A 23,202-nucleotide genomic window follows, 5' to 3' on the forward strand; every position below is an offset into this window, starting at 1 on the left:
TATGTGCTACATTGTACTCTGGAGATTTGTGTTAGTGTGATAATCTACCAGCTTCGAACCCTATAAGTTACAATTAGAGAAACAATCAGGGCAGAGAATAAATGATGATCTGTTGCTTACAATGTCATTGACTTAAGACTATAATCTAATAATGTACATTATTGGGTAATAGACAAAGCTATTTTCTCATATTTGAACTCTTCAACATTTGAAACTAAAGTTAAAGTGGAATTTAGTAATGTGGGGTTGTTCTGAGTGCAGAGCAGTTTGTTTTCAAGTCAATTCTGATTTTCCTTAGCCCATTCATCACTAACTCCAATGCAAACCACTATACAGTATTTGCAAAGTCAGTATTATTGAATATTTGGACTCAGCTCTTTATATTTGTTTTTCTTGTACAGCAGAGAATTCTGCCATTCATCCAGTAGGCAAAAACTAGCACCCAACGCCTTAATTTGAGTACATAAGCTTTATTTTCAGCCCAGCTCAGTTTTCAATCCGATCTCTTCTGCACAACATGTATAGATTGTCAGAAATTAGCATTCTCACCAAATTATAGCTCAGTGCAAAATTCAGGATTTCAGAAATATTACTGATATTGCACGTCTTACAAATTAATTGATTTCTAAGTAAAACTCCAGCACATTAATATTGGAATAGTTAGGAACTGAAGGCTGATGCTCTGGTAAACCATGAACTTTACCCTGCATTCTGGAAAACAAATTGGTGGATTTAGTAGCTCTGTCTTCAAGGACAAAATATATCTGCTTGTCATTCACATCCATTTTTCTCCTCAAGTTGTAATTGGGAGAGTACTGAAGTGGTTACTGCTGCTGGAACAGAATACCACACTGTGGTGGAAATGGATTTGCTGCGGTCCTTTAACAAGCTCCTGAGTGACAGGGTAATTCCAATTATACAGAGCTAAATTGTTGGTTAGCACAGGCAATGATGAAGAATAGGCTATTGTCATTTCCTGAAGCCTCGCTTGATTGCCTTAGAAGAATACTTGTCTATTCAACAAAACCTTTATGAAGGCAATACATGAATCAAAGAATATTTTAAGCTGTTTTTCAAAACATTTTATTATATTATATGTATGATATAATCCAATATGGAACTGTCTATATACATCAGGACTTACAATTAGATTTCACAAATGAATAAAAAATATTACAAATATGGTCTTAAACATTATGATATGGATATACTCAATTTCCTTTTTATATACATAAGCAAATTGTACAAAAACATTTTCTTAAAACTAATATTTTCATTAAATCAATAAGTTAGTTCATTACAAAAGAGTGGAAAATGTGGAAAAAATGTCCAAGAATTGTCTTAGTTGCCACAGTTGCTGTTGAAGATTGAAGGAGGAATCTTTGAATCTACAGTACAAGATTTTTCGATTTTCACGTAAATGTATGCTAAACACTAGGATGCAATATCATCTTGTTTACAAATCTCCTTGTGCAACAGACTACATAGACAACCTCAATATAAAGCTTAAAAATTAATAACACAAGAGATTCTGAAGATGTTGGAAATCCAGAGCAACCAACACAAAATGCTGGAGGAATTTAGCAGAGTAGGCAGCATCTATGGAGATGAATAAAGAACTAAAGTTTGGGCCGATGAAAGGTCTCAGCCCAGAATGTCAGCTCTTTATTCCTTTCCATAGATTCTGCTTGACCTGCTGAGTTCCTCCAGCAATTTGTGTGGGTTGACCTAAAAATTAATAGCCTATTTTCATTGAGGAAAACTTCAATGGAAAGACAAATATGGCTTTCAGATTGAAGGCTATGAAAAAGAGAACTGCCAAAGAGAGAAAGCAAGTTAGTTTTATGTTACAGAGAGAAGGTGGATTGGATGGAGGGGATACAGGGATAACATGTGATCATGTGTGTCATTGTAATGAGCTGCTCATGAAACAATCTGGTCGAATGTTTAATGAAAGAGTGAACACAATCTAAGGAACATGCAAAAGCTGGGAAATGCAGATCAAGGTGTGGTAAGCAGGAAGTTTCATATGACCGGATAACAGTCATACTGAAATCTAAAAGCTATTTGAAGTAAATTCCCTGCTTATGAGAATATGATTAAATGAAATTATTAATTCATCTTAAATTAGTCACCGTTTTCATATACTCTTTTCACACTACCCTACATGACACTGCCCAGAATATTTAGATATTCATTCAGGTTAAAGATTTACAGAATATTACCACATATAAGCTTACTATGCCTCTGTTGGCTCTTCAAAAGACTTAGACTCAATTGGTTTCACTCCTGTGTTTTTCCTGTTACTTTTCTACCAGATATGAAATAGATTTGACATTTTAAAAGAGGTAGAATTCTGCAAGTGATGTTTGTTTGGTTTGATGGCTCTGGGACTGTACTCACTGGACTTCAGAAGAATGGGATGGAGGGTATGTGGAATTTCATTGGAACCTATTGAATATTGAAAGACCTAGACAAAGAGAACATGGTGAGGATGTTTCCTAGAGTGAGCCAGTCTAGGAGCAAAGGGCACAGCCTTAGAATAGAGGGATATCCCTTTAGGACAGATGAGGAGAAATTTCTTTAGCCTGAGGGTAGTGAATCTATGGAATTCATTGCCACAAATGGCTGTGGAGGCCAAGTCACTGGGTAAATTTAAAGCACAGATTGATAGGTTTGTTTACGGGGAAAAGGCAGGAGAATTGTGTTGAGAGGTATAACAAGTCAGCCATGATGGAATGGCGGATTATCTCTACAGGCCAAAAGGCCTAATTCTGCTTCTTTGTCTTATGATGGTCTTGTAAATTCAGGAGTGTGTTACCCTTGTCAGAAATAGATTCTAACCTGATACAAATGCTCAGCCTTATAGCTCAGGGAGATTTCAAGGCTCCAGTGGGTGCTTCTTCACCTTACTTGCCAAACATAATTGCTTTCTGCAAGGAATGAACTGCGATCTCTGAGGAGGAGGACTCGGGTTTTAAAAATATTTTTTGCTCATGGCAAACTGGAGAATGTCAATAGTAGGGAGAGGAGAATTTTCCGCTGCAGCTGAGAACTTCTGAACCATCTAAGACAAGGGAAAGATGCAGAGCTCTGCAAGAACATGTTAGTCTTACTCCCACCACTCTTTTTAATACAGACTGACATTCCAGTTTCATCTATGATTGCAATAGATGGGACTTTGTGTGAGAATTGACATCTACTAAATTTTAAGTTAGCAGTACATGCAAGGAGAATGACAAAAGGATGTTTACGGCAATACTAATAGGTTTTCATTGGAATAAACGTCACCAAGGGGAGAGGGTCTAAAATGTCAACAACATTGCAATAAAAGCAGTGCACATCATGATGTTACACTACATAAATATAATGCAGATTAGTGGTCATCTTGCAAACACTGGCGTGTGAAGTTGAGGACATCGGCTCCATGAGAAAACAAGTATCTATATGAGGTAGTCAGACTACAGGGCAATACTGGGACCAGAAATATACCATCTACCATCCTGTAACATGACCTCAAAAATTATATTTAATTGATTACATATAAATTATACAGCAATTTACAAGCAAACATTTTTGCTTCCTGCAATTAATGTTTCAGATATGTGGCAACATAAATATTTGTGGAAGTTTAAGATCACTTCTTTAAGATGTACTGATTTCCAAAGACATACAGCATGATGCCTTCCTCACATCATTTCACTGTGTAGCTCTATAAATCTGTGATCCATTGCTGTAACTGCTCACTCCTCAGAATAACCAGCTGCAACATTTCCAGCTTATCCACGTCCAACAGGAAGCTATAATAGATGGAAAATATGGGGAACAAATCAAATTATTGTTTCCATTTGATAATAACATGGAAGCAACATGTTAGTCTACATGGTAACCATTCTTGAGATAGCTGAATGTTCTTAAAAGAGACTCAATTTTAATAACTGGCATGGTAAAAGTACAGACCCTAAGATCAAATGGGATGCTAAATACAGAGGATGCCAGGAAAATAAAGGATCCCTCATCACATTATTATTAAATTAACTTGTTTTATGCCTAACATAGAGGACACTGTGCCCGCTGATGTTTTTCACAGGGCTGGAGAGAAACCAAGGGATAACATGTGTTATTTTACATATTTTAAAGACTGGATTAAACTACATGCTTAATCATAAAACCACAGAGTACTTTACAATTTCTTTTGTAAGGGTGAATTTTTAACAATGTTTATTTTATGCATGATTGTCTTAATCTGGATCCAGTGATTCTCAGCTGCCTGCTGACACACAAGAGCATTACAGAGGAACGGTCTGAGCCTACATGAGCTTTGCTGCTATTGAACTGACACAAATTTTGGGGAGTTTCAAATTAGAGAGCAACATGTTGATCACCAGGATACATTTTCAGAGACATAACGTTTGAGCTAGTTAATGACTGTCTATCACTGGAAAATTGCCTAGAAAGTTAGCTGGAAAATTGACCACAAATGGAATTATCCAGGAGTAGGATCCCTTTGTAATAAAATCTGGGTGACTCTATACCAATTAGAAAATTGGACAGGGCTGATCCAATTTAGCACATTCTGACATTTTTCTGCAGTCTGATGTGTACGTAATGGGATCAGTATTTACAAATGAAAATTTCAGTTCCTTGCTACCAACAATTGGAAGCTTTATGTATAGCATCCAACCTTTGTTAACATGCTGTACGAAAATGAGGACCATCCTTTGTGAATGTGTTGCTTTATCCATTATTTAAATGAATAATCCACTGACACCAGGAATCTAACTGCCCAGCTTGAGAACTAAATACAAACTGCTGTAGTTCTTTCCATGGTCTGCAAGTCTATTTGAAACTCATACTCTTGTACCTGGACTGCTCTTGTGGTGAAGACTGTGGTTACAGTAAGTCTCACTTTCATCACCAAAGGAAAGAATCATTTGATGCTTACCATAGCATCAGATAAATCACCCAAGGATATTTTGCAGAGAACAATTTTCATCTAAAACACATTAAGTGCTATCTCATTGTTCAGAAATTCTAATGGCTTGGCATTTGGCTCACTGGCAAAATATCCTCCATCCCCTTTAAATTCACTGCGCCATTTGTAGAAAAATACAGGTATCTTTTAGTGTTAAAGGCAGTGTCAGTTTTATGCATCTCATGAGAGTATAAAAACAATTTCTAGATAGTAGCTTTAAATACATCCATTACCATATCTGCTAGAATGGACAAAATAGCCATGATACGTTAGCTACAGGTATTTGTGGATAAAAGTACCTAATACTACGTAGTTTGTATGTAGCAACCTTGCCAAGTCTTGCTTGAGTTCATTCTGCACACTTCTTGAAAATAGCAATGTTTTCAGTACAGGGAATGGAATAGATAGGGCAAATGAAAGCAGACTATTGCCACAGAGGTTGGGTTAGGGTAGAAATATAGTTCAAGTTTGAAGGTTGAAATATTTCAGGGGAGCCTGAGGGGGAATGTCTTCACTCAGAGTGTGCAATGACTGTCAGAGGAAGTGTTGGATGTAAGTTTAATTGTAAAAATTAAATGTAGTTTGGATAAGTACGTGGATGGGAGGGGTTTGGTGGGTTACGGTTCATGTTCAGGTCAATGGGACCAAGTCTGAAATGGACTAGATGGGCCAAAGGGTTTGTTTCTGTGCTGTGGCAGCTATGATTCACTGGACACTGTTCCTAATGCATATAAGGATACTGCAATAATGGGGGGACATGTGCATCTATTCCAGGAGTTCACATAGACTGGGCAGTCTAGTTTACCAAGGTGTAGCAGGAGTTAAGCTCATTATACGTTGCTGACACAGTGACACTGTGCATTATAGCTGAACGCTTCTGGTATACGTTTCCAGAAGAACCCCTTAGAAGATAAGAATGTCTTTTATGAGACCTGGTATTTTAGGGAAGCCTGCGGTACAGTGAGGTAACCATGCCTACGTTACATGCTCCAGTGAGATGAAGAAGATATAGATGAACTATGTTCTCCCTGAATGTTGAGCATGGATGTTTATGCCTAAAGCTATAAGAGGTAAGAAACCTCAATGAGGTCAAAGCATTGCCCCCTATAAAAATACACATTGTGGACAGGAGTTAGAAAAATAGCCTGCCTATTCTGTGAGTAATATCAGTTGACAAAGATCATACCATTAAAAATTGCTAAGGGGAAACACATACCCTGTTGAAAAATGAAGTGATAAATTTCCCAACAGGTACTAAAAGCACAGACATTATAAAACTGCTCCATGCTGGGTTGTGCAACTTTTCAACTGTACAGTGCTGAGCGATACTTTGGAATTGCTTATCAATGTCTAGCCAAGTGAAACAAGTTAAATAGTTCACACTTCATTTGTTATAATCCTGACACCTCACTGCTGGTAGCACGTAAACAGTTATAGTTCTGTTGTGATCTTTTTCTAATAATACATCAAAAACCTAACTAAAGATTTGCAAAACAATATTCAAAGAAAAAAATTAATTACAGTTTGGCACACAACAGAATTAAAAGCTGCATTTATAATCTCTTAAGAACTAAAATTTTTTTTTTAAAAATCTGATTTAAACTCCCGATAATGTTTGGCCTTTGCCTGATAATCAGGTTGGTGGGAATTTCTTTAACACACTACTCTTACTCACAGAAGATCTGTATCTCCCGGAGTTCAGAATATTCTCAGTAGATTAAGATTAAACAAAAAAAAAATCACTTCCCTCTTCACTAAAGTCAGCAGACTGTACGAGCAAATGACTCTAGGATGTCTGCAAACCTTTGGTACCCCACTAATTGGTCACTCTACACTTTACTTCATTTGGAGCTTGAGGAGATTTGGTATGTTACCAAAGACTCTTACAAATCTCTGTAGAGGTACAGTGGAGAGCAAATTGACTGGTTGCATCAGAGCCTGGCACTGAGGTTCTAAAGCACAAGATTGCAAACGGCTGCACAGGGTTATAGATAGAGGCAGCTACGTGACACCCACAATTTCTGCCACTCTCAAGGGCATCTTCAAGAGCTGGTGGCTCAAGGAGGTGGCATTCATTACTAAGGGACCTCCCTCTTGGGGATATAATTTCTTCTCCTTACTACTGTTACGTACCCCGTAACTGGGTCACTTACCAGCAAAGATAGAGAGGTCCGTTGAAGTCTGATGGTACCATTTTTAACAGTATTTATTAATAAAATACACAAAAATAATATCAATGCAAACATACAGATAATATACGTCATCAACACTAAATCTAAAAGCGCTGGTATAATAATAATCAACAAGAAATAGCTCTATTGTTGTCTAGGGGATAATGTATTGTCCGATGGAAATATAAAAGTCATTTTAGTTCAGCCAAGCTGTAGGCTGCAGCCTTTTTGGTTGGAGAGAAAGACGGAGGTTTAACTTGCCCATTCCTTTTATGATGTCAATCCTTCCGAGAGTCATTGGGGGACTGATTTTCCCTTCGAGGTTAGCTAAAGCCATGCTTCCATGGCAAGACTCACCAATTCCGAGGCAAATGGAAAAGGACGCACGTGGGCTGGTTCCACTGGCTTTCGCTGTTACGCTGTTACAGGAGTTCTAGCATTTCTTCTGGTGTGTCTAAAGGGGCTGTTCCCCAGACCCTCTTTTATCCTGACTCACAGGGTCTTAGATGTCAATCAGGGTGGGATGATGCAATCCCTCCACCAGCCCCCCCCCCCCCTCGGTTCATTGCCTGGGGACTTCGATGCATCGTACAGGATTCAATACACAATCCCGTCTCCAAGAGACAATAGCCGTTATCCATTGTTCTGCCTTTCAGAGGCCAGGACACATTCCAAACTCTTTGTGGATTCTACATGTCTTTCTCTCATTTCCTGGGTCTCCTGAACTGACTTAATAGTGATCTTGCAATTCTCAAAAAGGAGGGGGCCACGGACGTAACACCCCTTTTCTTCAACGCGTTTTTTACTATCGGAAAAAAATGAAGTAATACAGAGTCTTACAGGATTTTAGAATCTAACACAACACCAAAGTTTTTTCTTCTACAGAGTAATACAGGTATGCGTTCAATTCAGCATCTAAACAGTTAACGATTACAGTGTCACTTCCTTTAATATCTTAACATCTTGTACCTTACTAAAGTCTTGTAGCATCAGACTTCAATTTAATAACCACCTATTTTTATTTCTTTCCTTCAGCAAACAAAAACTAAAGAGTTGTGATCTTAGCTTACGTGTATACTACAAAAGTTCATGCAAATACTAATCTTTATGTTGCTTTCAAACTTAACAGGCAGGCTTCCATGGGGTTGTCTTTATTATTCACATGCTTTGTCGAAATCCCGTAAAACCGGCTTTTGCTATTTAAAAATGGTGTCCCCATTAACCCTCGCCTCTTTTCCGGTTAATTCCCATGTGGGGAGCTTGGGTACCCTGGCGAAATAGGCTTTCGCCCGCTTCTTCCATAGGAGTTATTTTATCAACACTGTGTCCCAAACTTAGACCATCTTCTGAATTTCCACCCAATTCTTTAATTTTACGCAAGTTGCTAGTTTTCTCTTCAGGACCCTTCAGGCTATTAGTTTTCAGTTCGAACTCTTTGTTCAAACAGCATTTCAGATTCTGCCTTTTCACACCACACTCTGGAATAACAATAGCGTGGGGGGCCGCGTCACCTTCCACCTCAACCTGTAAGTGATCCGCAGGCTTTGTGGTACCACGCCATTGAAATGACTGGAGCCTGGTTGCTGCCTTTGATATCAATCCAGCCTTTAAATTTTCTTCATTCGATTTGGGAACTACATATTTCCCTTTTCCCTCAATAATAATATTCATCTCCCCACTTTTGATCTCCGCATTAACTTTTAACACACCTTCGAGCACAAACACCTGGGAACTCTCACTTCCCACTATTACCAAGGTTAACCCTTTCTTCACTGAACCAAGTCTATCTGACCCACAAGGACTGCATTCCTTTTCAACTGAATCAAATACCTCAGACTTTTTCTGAGCTCCATTACTAGGTTCAGTACCACGTGCATCCCCATCTTGGACACACTCAAACGGGACATTTGCCTCTTCCAGGCTTTCAATACCCGTACCCGGTCCAAATTCTAAATTCCCCTGATTCTCCCAGCTAATCTCTGGGCAACTCCCTTCCGGAGTAAACTCAACCCCACGGGCTGAAACAACCTCATCTGCCAACCCAGCAGACTTCTTCAAGGTAAGGGCACCCTTTTCATCTAGGACTGCCCTCATTTCATTATCGGGAACACCTTTAGAATTTTCAACTTCTCCAAACAGTTCTGCTAAACCAGACAGATCATCCATGTCCAACTCTGGATCTTTTAACAGCTCTATCTGTTTCTCATCTTTATCTCCTGCCTCTAGAACTTTTCTCCTTGCTAAGGGAAGATCTACCTCCTCTCCCTTACTCTCTTTCACTTTACTACTCTTCGTTTTACCACCCTCTAAACCCTCGTGGTACAGGGTCGGTAAAAACGTCTCGGCCAAATCGATACTGGCCTGATTTAAACTGCTCTCTGTCTTAGCTGCCTTTCTCGACATGATGCGAGTGACCGCGCATGCTGTATAGATCTTGGAATCTAGGGGCGGAGCCTCAACACTCACAGGCTGTTTTGTCAGCGTCATTGCTGTCCAAACCTTACCACCGGCTAAATCATTACCCAGAAGGACGTCCGCGTTAGTTCTCGGGAATTCTGATCGCACTCCCATTTCAACTGGTCCAGAGACTAGCTCACAATTCATAATGACCCTGTGCAAGGGCACCATTTCCATCCCTTTGCCTATTCCTTTCACAGCTACCATTCCCGTCTTGCGACCAAAATCTAGTACCTTACTGCTGATCAATGATAATTCAGCACCCATGTCTTTCCAGATCCGTACTGGAACTGGTGTGTCTCCCTCCCTCACAGACACGGTTCCGTTTGACATACAAGTCTCAGATCCTTCTTGTACTCTGTCTATCCGGGGCTCTCTTGTCGATTTACTGATTACCACGGCACATCCTATAGGAACTGTTGCTTTCCATTTTCCTGTCTCCTTCCTCGGAGCAAAGCACCCGGATGCAATATGCCCCCCCTTTCCACAATTAAAACAGGTCACGCCCGGAAATCTCTGGCCGTCTTGCCTTTCCCCCTCAATCTTACCACTAGCTCCCGGTGGGACCTCTGCCTCAGCCGGCGGACTTTCTCGATCGTTCCCACGGTCTCTCTGGGAACTTTTATTCCAGGAAAACTTTGTCTTGTGGGTTAGGGCATATTCATCTGCGAACCTAGCAAATTCTGATATGGACTTATTCGGCTTCTCATTCAAATACATCCGGATATCCTCCGAAACACAACCTTTAAATTCCTCAATCAGAATTAACTCCCTGAGACGCCAAAAATCCTCTTCCACTATCTCTGCTGAGCACCAACGGTCCAAGAGCACACCCTTCTCATAGGCAAACTTGGTATACGTCTGATTCCACCCTTTCTTTAAATTTCTGAACTTTTGTCTATACGCTTCAGGTACTAACTCATAACTCCGGAGAATGGACGCCTTTACTTTGTCATAACTCTCCTCCTCTTCCTCCTCCATGGACAACGCCGTATATGCCCGCTGTGCCTTCCCTTTTAACACACTTTGTAACAACGCCACCCACTGATCTCTGGGCCACTTCTGATTCACTGCCACCTTGTCAAAAAGCAAGAAATAACTATCAACATCCGTCTCCTCGAACGGAGGTACTAACCTCTACTCCCGACTAACATTAAACCACTCCTCTCGGTCTGACCCCTGAACTCGTTGCTCTTGCCTTAACTTATCCATCTCCAAGTCATGTTTCCTCTGTTTCTCTGCCACCCTCTCCTTCTCGGCCCTTTCCTTCTCCTTCTTGGCTCTTTCCTTGTCTTTTTCAGCTGCTTCCAGCTGTTTTAACTGAATTTCATGCTCTCTTTGTTTCTCAGCCCTGTCCTGCTCCCGTTTCACCTCTAACTCCTTTAGCTGGAGCGCATGCTCCCTTTCTCTCTCGGCTCTTTCTTTCTCTTTCTCAGCTCTTTCCCTCTCTTTCTCTCTCTCTCTCTCTCGGCTCTTTCTTTCTCCTTCTCTCTCTCTCTCTCAGCTCTTTCTTTCTCCTTCTCAGCTGCTTCCAGATGCTTTAACTTGCATGTTCCAACCTTAATTTCTCCAACTCTAACTGAGCCGTCCCACTAGCTGGTACCTTTTCAGGGATATTTTCCAATACCTCAGCTGCAAACACATTCTTCCCAATATAATACTGAGTTATTGCCCTTCGCACCTCCCGCTTTTTCATTGACAACCTCACCTCTGCAAGGTTTAGCCCTTTTGCCAGATTTATCAAGTCCGATTTGGTGGCAGCCTCTAGCGCCTCTAGAGTCGGGTTTTCTATAAATTCATCCACGTCCGTCTTTGCTGGTTTCCTGTCTGGCTACCCGCGTACCAGATCCAAATTTGGACTTACAAGCCCGATTCACTGGCCTCCCAATTTGGTGTCAAATCTCGAGATGAGAACCCCAACTGTTACGTACCCCATAACTGGGTCACTTAGCAGCAAAGATAGAGAGGTCCGTTGAAGTCTGATGGTACCATTTTTAACAGTATTTATTGATAAAATACACAAAAATAATATCAATGCAAACATACAGATAATATACGTCGTCAATACTAAATCTAAAAGCGCGGGTATAATAATAATCAATAAGAAATAGCTCTATCGTTGTCTAGGGGATAATGTATTGTCCGATGGAAATATAAAAGTCACTTTAGTTCAGTCAAGCTGTAGGCTGCAGCCTTTTTGGTTGGAGAGAAAGACGGAGGTTTAACTTGCCCATTCCTTTTATGATGTCAATCCTTCGAGAGTCATTGGGGGACTAATTTTCCCTTCGAGGTTAGCTAAAGCCGTTCTTCCGTGGCAAGACCCACCAATTCCGAAGCAAATGGAAAAGGATGCACGTGGGCTGGTTCCACCGGCTTTCGCTGTTACGCTGTTACAGGAGTTCTAGCGTTTCTTCTGGTGCATCTGAGGGGCTGTTCCCCAGACCCTCTTTTATCCTGACTCACAGGGTCTCAGATGTTAATCAGGGTGGGATGATGCAATCCCTCCACCAACCCCCCTCGGTTCATTACCTGGGGGCTTCGATGCATCGTACAGTATTCAATACACAATTCCGTCTCCAAGAGACAATAGCCGTTATCCATGGTTCCACTTTTCGGAGGCCAGGACACATTCCAAACTCTTAGTGGATTCTGCATGTCTTTCTCTCATTTCCTGGGTCTCCTGAACTGACTTAATAGTGATCTTGCGATTCTCAAAAAGGAGGGGGCCACGGACGTAACTCTACCATCAGACTTCTGAACAGTGAATGAATCCTACCTTGTTATTCCATTGTTAATTTAAAGTAGCTATGTCTTTGCACTGTACTCCTGCTGCAAACACAGCAAATTTCACGTGATCAGCATAGTTAGCTCCATCATGAGCACCAGCCTCTGTAGAATCCAGGACAAGGAGTGATGCCTCAAAATGGTGGGGTCACCATCACCCAGGTCATACCATCAGAAAGGAGGTACAGAAGTGTGAAGGCACACATTCAATGATTCAAGAATAGCTTCTTCCCATCTGCCACCTGATTTCTGAATGGACAGTAATTCAGTTTTTTTCTCTATTAGTGTGTATTGCATTGTCCTGCTGCTGCAAAGTCACCAAATTTCATGACCTATGCCGGTGATAGTAAACCCGATTCTGATTCTGATATAAGTCAGTGATAATAAATTTGGTTCTGATTTTGGTAAACAGAGCCTATGAGTGTTGTGTAACATGGAACAAAGGCTAAAGGTAACACATCTTTAAAAAGTTACAGAAGAATAAATGGGATTATTAAAAATTATGATACATAAAGAAGACTTTGCTTTTAGGAAGATCTCGAACATCTTAACAGATCAATGCGGCAGAGATTCCAGTCCAAACTTAGTTACATCTAAAACAATCTTTATTTATGATTTCCAGCTTTACCTTTTTTGCACAGGCTAATCCCATGTATCCTCTCCTGCAAGCACACACATTCGGCCTGATGCACTTACTTCCAAACAAACATTTCTGCTCACAGATAGCTGGAAACATAATCAGAAATAAATATGAGGCAATGGTTCACATAGGAGCTGATTGTTTAGATAGTAAGACCTGAAGCCATAGAAGAGTGCATTCAAGAAAGTGTCCAAATACCAAAATTTAGTTATGACATGCAAATTCAGAATTAAGACATAAATTGTTGTCCAATCTGTTTGGCACGACGTGTTCAATCTATTACTAGTTGTAAACACAAGAGATTTTGCAGATGCTGGAAATTCAGAGCAACACACATAAAATGCTGAAGGAACTCAGCAGGTCAAGCAGCACTTAGGGAGAGGAATAAATTGTTGATGTTTTGGGCTGAGACCCTGCATCAGTACTCAGGATTGTTACTTAAAATAGATCTGGTATCTTCTGGTTTAATCAGTGCCTCAATCTTCAGCCTTGGCTCAATTAACAAATTTCTAAAGTTTGAAGTATATATATTGTTGAAGTACATACTGTATATGTCGTTATTCAACACTGAGATTCCTTTTTCTGCGGGTATTAACAGTAAATACAGAAAGACAATGGAATCAATGAAAGACCATACCCAACAGGGTAGACAAAAAACCAACGTGGAGAAAAAAAACAAACTCCAAAAACAAAAAAAAGACTAGGAATTCACTTGGTTTCACTTTGTTGGAGGTGAAAATATACAAGCCCTATCACAGGTGTTGAACCTCCTTCAGCGATTCAAGTTTGGTCCAGAATAGCCATTTCACACATGAGGTGGATTTCCGCAGATCATACCTGTCTCTTGTGTTTAACTTGGTCGCCAGACCTAAATACTGCTGATCTGGCCCTCAACAGTCATGATAGGGATGCTTTGCTGGACTCAATTTTTTCACTTAATCACATTGCTTGTAATCTCATGCCTGTAACGGCTTCCTCTACACATGTCACTATAAATCCATATGTATAACTAGAAATTATTTGTACTCCACAAACTTTTTTGAGCTTCTATTGCATACCTGTGAAAGAATGTTTTAAGGTGTCCATTAACTCTGAACAAGATCACAACTGAACCTCATCCAACACATGCACTTACTGCAATTATCATAGCCTAAGGTCATGAGAGAGAATGCTGACTGAAATCCCCTCTCACGCCAAGGTGCTTCTGCTAATTATGTTTCTAAAACAGGAAACAGGTGACTGTTAACTCTCGTGGGGATGGAGACAAAAAGTTCCACATTTTTTAGTGTAAAAGCCATTAAGATAAGATAGTCTCCAAGAAATCCAAGAGGGAATTCAAAATAAACTTCTTTACTGTAAGAGTAGTGAGAATATGAAGCTTGTTTACACCTGGAGTTGTTGCAGGTAAATAGTTTAAAAAAAGATTGCAGAGGTACACTTTATTTGTCCCATGTACGTCCAAACATCGAGTGAAATTCGTCATTTTGCATCAAATCAAATCAGTGAAGTTTGTGCTAGGGGAAGCCTGCAAGTGTCACCACACTCTGGTGTCAACCTAGTCTGCCCATGACTTACCGACCCCTTACATCTTTAGAATGTGGTTGGAAATTGAAGGAAACCCACACAGTAACGGAGAGAATGTAAACGCTCCTTAAAACAGCGGCACGATTGAAAGCAATAACACTACCCACTGTGCTACCATGCACCCTGTAGTTAGATGCATTTCATGGGGAGAACAGTACAGAAGGTTATGCTTATTGACTTATTTGAAGAAAAAGTCTGGTGAAGACTTTTGTGGAGCTTTAATATCAGCATGGACTAGTTAGCTTATCCACTTTCCCTTAGCAACCGTGCTACTTTATCTGAAGTATTTCTTGTAGTATTGAGTTCTACACTGTGAGAATTCACAGGGGAAAGATGTTCCTGAATCCCCTTTTAGATTTATTAGACACTTTTTAATTTATGGCCCCTGTTCCTGCTTTCACCCACAACTGGCAACAAATTCTCTATACTATTAAATATTTTCTAAATCCTAAAGACCTGTGGCATACCTTGCCATCAGTCTTTAGATCCAGAGAAAAGAAATTTAACCTCTTTAATAGTTCCTGACAGGTATAACCTCACAGTTCTACTTTCATTCTAATAAACCTCTTCTGCACCTTTTCTAGGGGCTTGATCAACTTTTTAAAAATTGTAGATCTGGACTGTCGCATCATATATAACATATAACAATTACAGTAAGGAAACAGGCCATCTCGGCCCTTCTAGTCTGTGCCAAACTTGAAGTATGATCCAATCAAGGTTCTGTGTAACTTCTGTACAACACCGCTACTTTTCAACAGCTCCACCAACACAGTGATCTGCAAATTTTGAAAACCGTGTGTCTGATTTCTGTCCAAATCCGTTATCCACATGGAGAAACAACAATGGTTGAAGTGGAGCATCTGTAGCTACTATTTGCCAATTTGAGTAACCATTTTCCACCTCTGCTCTCATTTCTGCTATGTCAGCTTGTCGGATCCATATTTTTCCCTATTAACATATTCCATCACATTCTGGATAGCCAGGCTCTGCAGGGAAATAATGACTTCCACAGTCAGAGATATATGAAACGGTGGGATTGTTCCAACCATTGTAGATTTGAGAGAAATGCACGAAGATTTTAAAATTAAAAACAATGTTTTGGTAATGATAGAGCAAAAAGGAGATTATTGAACTGAAATGCTTACTTGCATCCTGAGAAATTTATAAGAGGGGACTCACCTCAATGTTCTTCAGCAAAAACAGCTTTTTTTAAAATTCCAGGAACAATTAAATAAATAGGAAATTTATGTCAACAAAGACAAGAGAACAAAGTTCAGAAAGATAGTTTAAGGTCCGCTCTTTTGCCTTGTAAGCATGAATGTTCCTGACTCTATCAGATGGATTCTGGTTCACTGAACCGCAAAGACTGATGAGTTTAGGTGGCCGCCAATCTGATTAAATGCAGGGAAGCACAAGGGTCAGGCAGGCAGTTTATAAAGGCTAAAGAACAATTTTTCACAGCACAAAGGTAATAAAGGCCATAAGTTAAAGGGCTAGTGCATTGAAAAATGGCCAACAGTTGTGACACAATATGTAATTACATGATTGTGGGCCAGCATCAGCTACTTACGGATCTGACACAGCATTCCTTCCCAGCCCGCCTGACAGTGACAGGTACTCGGTCCCACACATTCTCCATCATTCTGGCATTTCTGCAGACAAATTGCTGTATACACAAGTAAAATTGAAAATCTATTTAATGCAGATTAAAAATATAAACTCTGTGTCCATCGGGTAATATTAAATAAAATTATTATCTGAAGTAAGAAATTGCTTGGAAGTATTATTAAGAAGATGGGCTTACATTGTATTAAAGCTCAGAAATTAGTTCAGTTACAATTAAAGCTTTTCAAAGTTATAATAAATTACACAGCACATTGTTTGGTGAGACCTTAGTCAGAAGCAAAGAAATTAAAAATCACAGAAAAACAATTAAATAGATAAATACACAGAAGATGGCCAAGATATGGAATAAATCAGTACAAGGTATTTGCCAAGGTGGTGTTTATTAATGATTTTGAAAGGCAAAAGATGAAGCATTTGAAATGTTTGGCAGAGGGAACTATTATGTCAGGTAACATTAAATAACTCCGGCAGAAAGAAACACGGGCATATTTTTTGCCTTGATGTCTTTTCCTATGGTCAGTTCAATTTTACAGCTAAATATCTGTTATTTATGTTCCCACCTATTGCAAAGTGTACTTACGCTGATTACATCGCTTCCCTCTCCACCCTGATGGACAGTCACAAGTGTCAGGGCTGACACACTTCCCTCCGTTCATACACATTGGCTCACAGACACCTGCAGCAGGAGAAAATCGGTAAATCAAGTTTTAAAAGATCATTGGTTTTCCTTCACAAATCCAGCATTTTTGTTTGGTCTATATAGATCTTCCACACTTTCCCACAGAACTCTATGTTTATCTGTTAAACTGACGCATATGAAGATAAATTAATACTGTAAAAGGGATGATCTAGCCTGTGTCAGAAAAAGACATACAAGTAATTCCATGCATCCAGTTTTTATTAGCAATTTATTGGGGTCATCTTTCTTTTTGTCTCAAGAAGAGCTGAACTTCCATAGTAATACTTAAATTACCTGATATGTAAACTGATTGGGTGAAATATTTGGCAGAATACTTAGGGCAGCGTGGTAACCTAGGGCAAGGTAGTGTAGGTGGTTAAATGGTAACCTAGCAGTTAGCATAAAGCTAATACAGCACCAGCAACCCTGATTCAAGTCTGCTGCTCTCCGTATGTAGAGTGCATGTTCTGCCTGTGACCGCTCGGGCTTCCTCTGGGTGCTCTGGTTTCCTCCCACAGTCCAAAGATTCATGGTTTAGTTGGGAATTTGCCCACATGGGTGTAAGCAGCACAGGGGCCCCATAGGGGCCTGTATTGGCTCCCTTCCAGCTTACTCTGTATATCTTGGACTTTAGATACATGGGAGTTGACAACGCTGTCATCGACCTGCTGAGTAGAGCCTACTCGGTAAGCTGGGCAGCTCTGGGAGGATCGTGTTTCTTGATTTCTCAAGTGCCTTCAATACCATATAGCCCTCATTGCTGGGGGTAAAGCTCCATTCAGTGAGGGCTGTCACTTCCATTGTATCCTGGATAATGGACTACCTGACTGACAGACCAGAGTTTGTGTTGCTTCAGAGCTGTGTGTCAGACATGGTTATGAGCAGCACTGGGGTCTCACAGGAGGCTGCACTGGCTCCTTTCCTGTTTACCCTGAATGATGTCTTCTGCAGAAATTCTCCAATGACTCAGCTACAGTTGAGTGTATAGAGGAAGGATGGCTGGATGTAAACACTTTGGAGTATCAGGCCTCCTTCACCCATTCTACCACTCTGTTGTCACCAGTACAATCTTCTATGCAGTGGTGTGCTGGGGCAATGGCATCAACATGCTTGATGCCAACAGCTCAATAAACTGATTAGAAAGTCTGGCTCTGTTATAGGAGTCAAACTGGACACACTGGAGGCTGTCAGAACAAAGGACCCTACGGAAAATCCTGGCAATTCTGGACAATGTTTTTCACCCTCTGCATGCCACCTTGACTAAACAGAGGAGCACTTTCAGTAATAGATTAAGACAACTGCGTTGCTACAAAGAGCGTGATATGAGGTCATTCTTACCCTCGGCCGTTAGGCTCTATAATGAGTCAATCTATAGCCAGGAAAGTGATGACTCCCTCCTGTTAGACTGTCTGAGGTAACTTATTTTTTATTCTTTCTTACTTCTCCTCTAATATTTGTATATCTGTGTACTTGTAATGCTATTGTGACACTGTAATTTCCTTTGGGATCAATAAAGTATCTATCTATCTATCTAATTAGCCAGCAAGGGCTCATTGGGCTGGAAAGGCTTGTTACTGTGCTGTAGCTCTAAATAAATAAAAATAAAATTTTTAAAATACAGGTAGAACTTACTCTGCTGACACCTTCTGCCCGTATAGCCTTCAGGACAGGAGCACAAATTGTTTCTCATACACTGGCCACCATTCTTACAGGGGGGATTGCAAACAGCTGTAAAGGAATAAACTGGTTTTCACGTTATCCATAAATAATTCCATTCAATTTTTTTCTTTGCTACATTATATTTAGTTCTGACAAAACCATGTTTTTATAAGTCATTATGTATCTTAAAATTACAAACTTTTTATTTGTTTTATTGCAGAGCTGGATGGAATAATTTTGTGGTTCACAACTGGACTAATGTTGTTCAGGTGTTCCAGTTCCAAGTCTGGATATCTGGGGTTTTTGCCAGCCTGAGTTTGCTATTCTGAACTGTTGTGGAATGAAGTAAAGCTAAATTTTCATGCATGCTTCCTTATTACTGAACATTAAGTAGTTATTTTAAGTAAAACATCTAACTTTCTGAAAAGATTAAATTTATCTAATTAATAAAATAACATTTATATTAACAGCACAAAGTGCTGGAGGAACTCAGCAGGTCGGGCATCATCTATGGAAAGCACTAAGAGTTGACATCTTGGATGAAGCATCTTGACCTGACACGTCAATTCTTTATTACTTTCCATAGTTGCTGCCCTGACCTGCTGAGTTCCTCCAGCATTTTGTGTGTTACTATGGATTTCCAACACCTACAGAATCTCTTGTGCTTAATATTTACATTAATTACTTAATGATTTATCTGTATTTTGATTCCCACTGTTCTCAGCATTTTTAACAGTGCTGTACTAGCTTGAAATGTGCTGGTACAAGGAAAAGACAAAATTGCAAAGATAAACTTACATTTTAAAGCAATATTTCTTATAATTTCACAAAATGAGATGGGTTTGATAAGCATGGGTGGCATGATAACAGTGGTTAGCACAATGCTTTACAGTACCAGCGACCTGGGTTGATTTCCCACTGCTGCCTCTAAGGAGTTTCTACGTTCTCCCTATGACCATGTGGGTTTCCTCCGGGTGCTCTGGTTTCCTCCCACTGTTCAAAGACTTATTGGTTGATAGGCTAATTGATCACTGTAAATTGTCCAGTGATTAGTCTAGTGTGAAATTGTGGTTGCTGGGTGGCGTGGCTTAAAGGAGCCAGAAGGGCCTGTTCCATGCTGTATCTCAACAAATAAATAAAAATCAGGATCTAAGCCAGAACTTCTCACTCTCGTGTGTGCAAACTGGCTGAAATTTCCATGGCAAAGATTGAAAAGTGGCTCACAAGAGTATGTTCTTGTTCCATTTAGTAATGACAATCTTCCAACGCTTATGTTACTATTAAAAATAACCCCTAGAATGTGGTTTGTGATCTCCATCGTGTTGTTGAAAGAAAAGTTCACTTCTGTGCTTCTCTTGTACAATTTATTTGGAACATCTCTGTAATTCCAGATTGCATCTCAATATAAGTATTAATGTATTAACCACTGAATAGGGAGCGAACTTACCATTCTGACACTGAAGCCCATAGAATCCACGAGGACAGATACAGACGTCCTGTCGAATACAGATGCCACCATTGAGACACACAGGGGTACACACAGCTGCACAAAACCAGGAAGACAGTTAATCAGTGTACCATTTAAGAGCTAAGAGAATATACAGCACATTTTTTAGAATGCTGCTGAGATACATCCCAGGACGTGTTGGGACACATCATCGGTGATGTAACCTGGGGTGATAGGGTGTTTCGGGCCTTTCAACATCAGACATCCTTGCCAAGGTTGATCAGGCCCAGGCTTGTGTCCCAGGAGCATTGGTGCACAGGTCCACCGCCGTCTGGAGGCACATTCAGCAGCCTCTGTGATGGTCCTGATGGTTCTCCTCTTTGTAGCTCCCATAATGCCAAGGAGAGAGTAGGTTCAGCAGTGTGAGCAGCCAGCAAAACTTCTAAACTCCACCTCTATAGGCTCACATCATGCCTTCCTGGCACTGCTCTACCAGCTCCTGGTATTTGGATTTCTTATGCTTAAACGCCTCCTCACTCCAGTCTTCCCAAGGTACTCTCAGTGCTGCCGTGACCACCTGCTTCACGGTTTCTGACAGAACAACCACATCAGGCCTCGGTGATGATGATGCCATGAGGTCAGGGAAATTTAGTTGCCTGCCAAGATTGGGAATATGTTGCTTAACTGAACATCACATATTCTTTGGAGCAGAAGAGTGCAGATGCTGGAAAGGCAAAACAAAAACAGTGCTGGGGGCATACAGTAGCACGGGCAGCATAACTGCATAGAGAAATAGGACCCTTCATCAGGGAGGGAGAAGACAGAACAGAAATATGTTTTAATTTGCAGGGAAAAGTGCAGTGGGGAAAATAATGTTTTTGAGATAACAATCTGTGATAGGTTGCAGACTAAAGTTGTCAAGGCAACACTCTATGACAGGGTGCGATAACAATAATCTAAAAATCAGCATTGAAAAACAAAAGAGAAAAAGAAACAAATTGAAATAAATAACTTTAATATCATAACCTGATGATTGCAATGTGTCCAGACAGGAGAAGAGTTGCTGCCAGCTCTCCCCACAGATATTGCCCTATTATTCTTTGGACAATTAACACCTGATGTTCATCTGAGGAGAAAACGGTACCTAGAGTGTTATAGTAGTGTGGTGGTTAGTGTAGCATTTACAATTGTAATGGTCATTTCCTGCATTGAGTTTATATGTTCGCCCCACGACTGTGTAGGTTTCCTTTGGGTGCTCCTGTTTCCACCCATACTCCAAAGATGTACGGGTTAGGGTTAGTACGTTGTAGGCATGGAGGCACTTGTGGGCTGCACCCCGCATATCCGCAGACTGTGCAGGTCCTTGACACAAACAACACCTTTCACTATCTTTGGATGTTTCAATGTACAAATGGCAAATAAACCGAATTGTAAAAATGTACATCTTCAGCTTAACATTCAAAGTTCCAATCTATTTACCTGTTTCACATGAGGGTCCTGTCCACCCAGCTTTGCATTTGCACACATCAGGGGAAGTGCACTTTCCACCATTTTGACAGTGTCTATTGCAAATCACTAAAAATATAAAGTAGTGTCAGTTTCAACTGTATTCAACACAGCACATTGACAGGAAGAAGATCTAGGACTACTTAGTTTCACCGGAGTGAACTTATTTTAACAGATAACAACAAAAAGCGACTACTAAACTAACTAGAAGCCAAAGGCACAAAGGTCTCTGTGTATATGACACCTCTAGTGACTGAGCAAGTTGTTGCTCATTCAGCTCAGCAAATCCTCCCCTCCCAACCAAAATCTTTAAGTGCTTATAATTCCCATTTAAATCAAATGGATTAGGCAATACTTTTCTATCCTTCAACCTCTTTGCTTCATCTATTTCCCTTTTAAGACCTCAAATGTATCACTCTTGTCTGGTGGTTTATTCTATGGAGCTCTGTATTGGGACATTAAATTTTCTTGCCTAGAAATTGGAATTCACCCTTTCTTGGTGCTCTGAATAGATAATGTGCAGCACTATCATCCAAAGTGGTGATGGTTAAGGTGTCAAGAAACTGACAGAAATCTAGATTTAAAAATTATCAAACTGGTGTTCAAAGTGAAACATGCAAGAACTTTACTAGCACTTAAGTATCAATTTGCATAGTTTGCATTTACTACATCTTTGCTAGGCTGGCGGCTGGGAAGTGAATCGTAAAGAGGACTCCAATGCAGCCAGATTATGGCAGCATAAGAGAAGCGGCTGCAGAGACAGACATGACACTCTCCTGTGCTCTGCTCGACAAACAGACAGTGCTATCAGTGGCTCCAAGCCCCTGCAGCTTTTGGGCTGATCAAAGGGTCATTATCACAATATCTTTCACTGAGCTGCATAATGTGGAGATGATGCAATTCGTGTTAGCGATGTTGATAGACAATATGCAGCATATAAAAATGAGTCTGGAAGTTGTTGCCTTCTAAAAGTCGGTGTCCTAATAAATTGCTCTGTGCTGACTGTGAGGTTGATGACTTGATGTACTACAAATGGAAAAAAAAGGAATATGTTGTGCTTGTAATTGCCTTTTCTATTAATCAATGGCCTTTGTGCATCATGTGATGTCATTGGATGTGCACCTGAGTCTGATAAAATGTCACTATGAGTCAAGCCAAAATGGATGATAATCGACCTGCAAATGAATGTGAGCTCAATCATGCACAAAATTAATTTATATTCAAATAGAGCAGAAAAACATATAAAAACATCCAACATTTTTTTTTCCTTTGGCTCTTCCTACTTTCTACAGACTCGAGGTGTAGTCATGGACACCCACAAACACCCCAGCTATACCCAGCTTTCGTTAGCTACGTTCCAAACCTTCCCCAGTAATTCTCCCCAACTCTTCCTCCACTACATCGATGTCTGCATTGGTATCACTTCATACACCCATTCTGAGATCTTCAGTTTCATCAACTTTGCCTCCAACATCACTGTGCCCTTAAATTCACTTATTCCATTTCTGACACCTCCCTCCCCTTTCTCAGTCTCTCTGTCTCTGTCTCAAACTGTTGACCGTCACCTTTTATAAACCTATCGATTCCAATGGTTATCTTAACTATCCCTCTTCCCACATTGTCTCCTGTAAAAATGCTATTACGTTTTCTCAGTTCCTTTGATTCTGCCGCATC

At 40.2% G+C, this 23,202-nt stretch overlaps 1 protein-coding gene across 1 annotated transcript in view; it reads right to left on the bottom strand.

Annotated features, from left to right (window-relative positions):
• Positions 1 to 1,067: 1,067 nt before the first annotated feature.
• The window catches only part of LOC140714540 (von Willebrand factor D and EGF domain-containing protein), a 308,836-nt gene continuing 286,701 nt past the window's right edge, over positions 1,068 to 23,202 (bottom strand). The window contains exons 25-31 of the mRNA XM_073025817.1: positions 21,502 to 21,597; positions 20,023 to 20,118; positions 18,549 to 18,644; positions 16,818 to 16,913; positions 16,182 to 16,277; positions 13,016 to 13,113; positions 1,068 to 3,800 (exon numbers count right to left, since the gene is read on the bottom strand). Coding sequence (XP_072881918.1) covers positions 3,780 to 3,800; positions 13,016 to 13,113; positions 16,182 to 16,277; positions 16,818 to 16,913; positions 18,549 to 18,644; positions 20,023 to 20,118; positions 21,502 to 21,597 — 599 coding nt within the window. The 3' untranslated portion in view covers positions 1,068 to 3,779. The remainder of the gene's footprint in view (positions 3,801 to 13,015; positions 13,114 to 16,181; positions 16,278 to 16,817; positions 16,914 to 18,548; positions 18,645 to 20,022; positions 20,119 to 21,501; positions 21,598 to 23,202) is intronic.

The sequence above is a fragment of the Hemitrygon akajei genome, chromosome 2 (genome assembly GCF_048418815.1).
Source record: "Hemitrygon akajei chromosome 2, sHemAka1.3, whole genome shotgun sequence".
Classification (NCBI taxonomy): Eukaryota; Metazoa; Chordata; class Chondrichthyes; order Myliobatiformes; family Dasyatidae; genus Hemitrygon; species Hemitrygon akajei.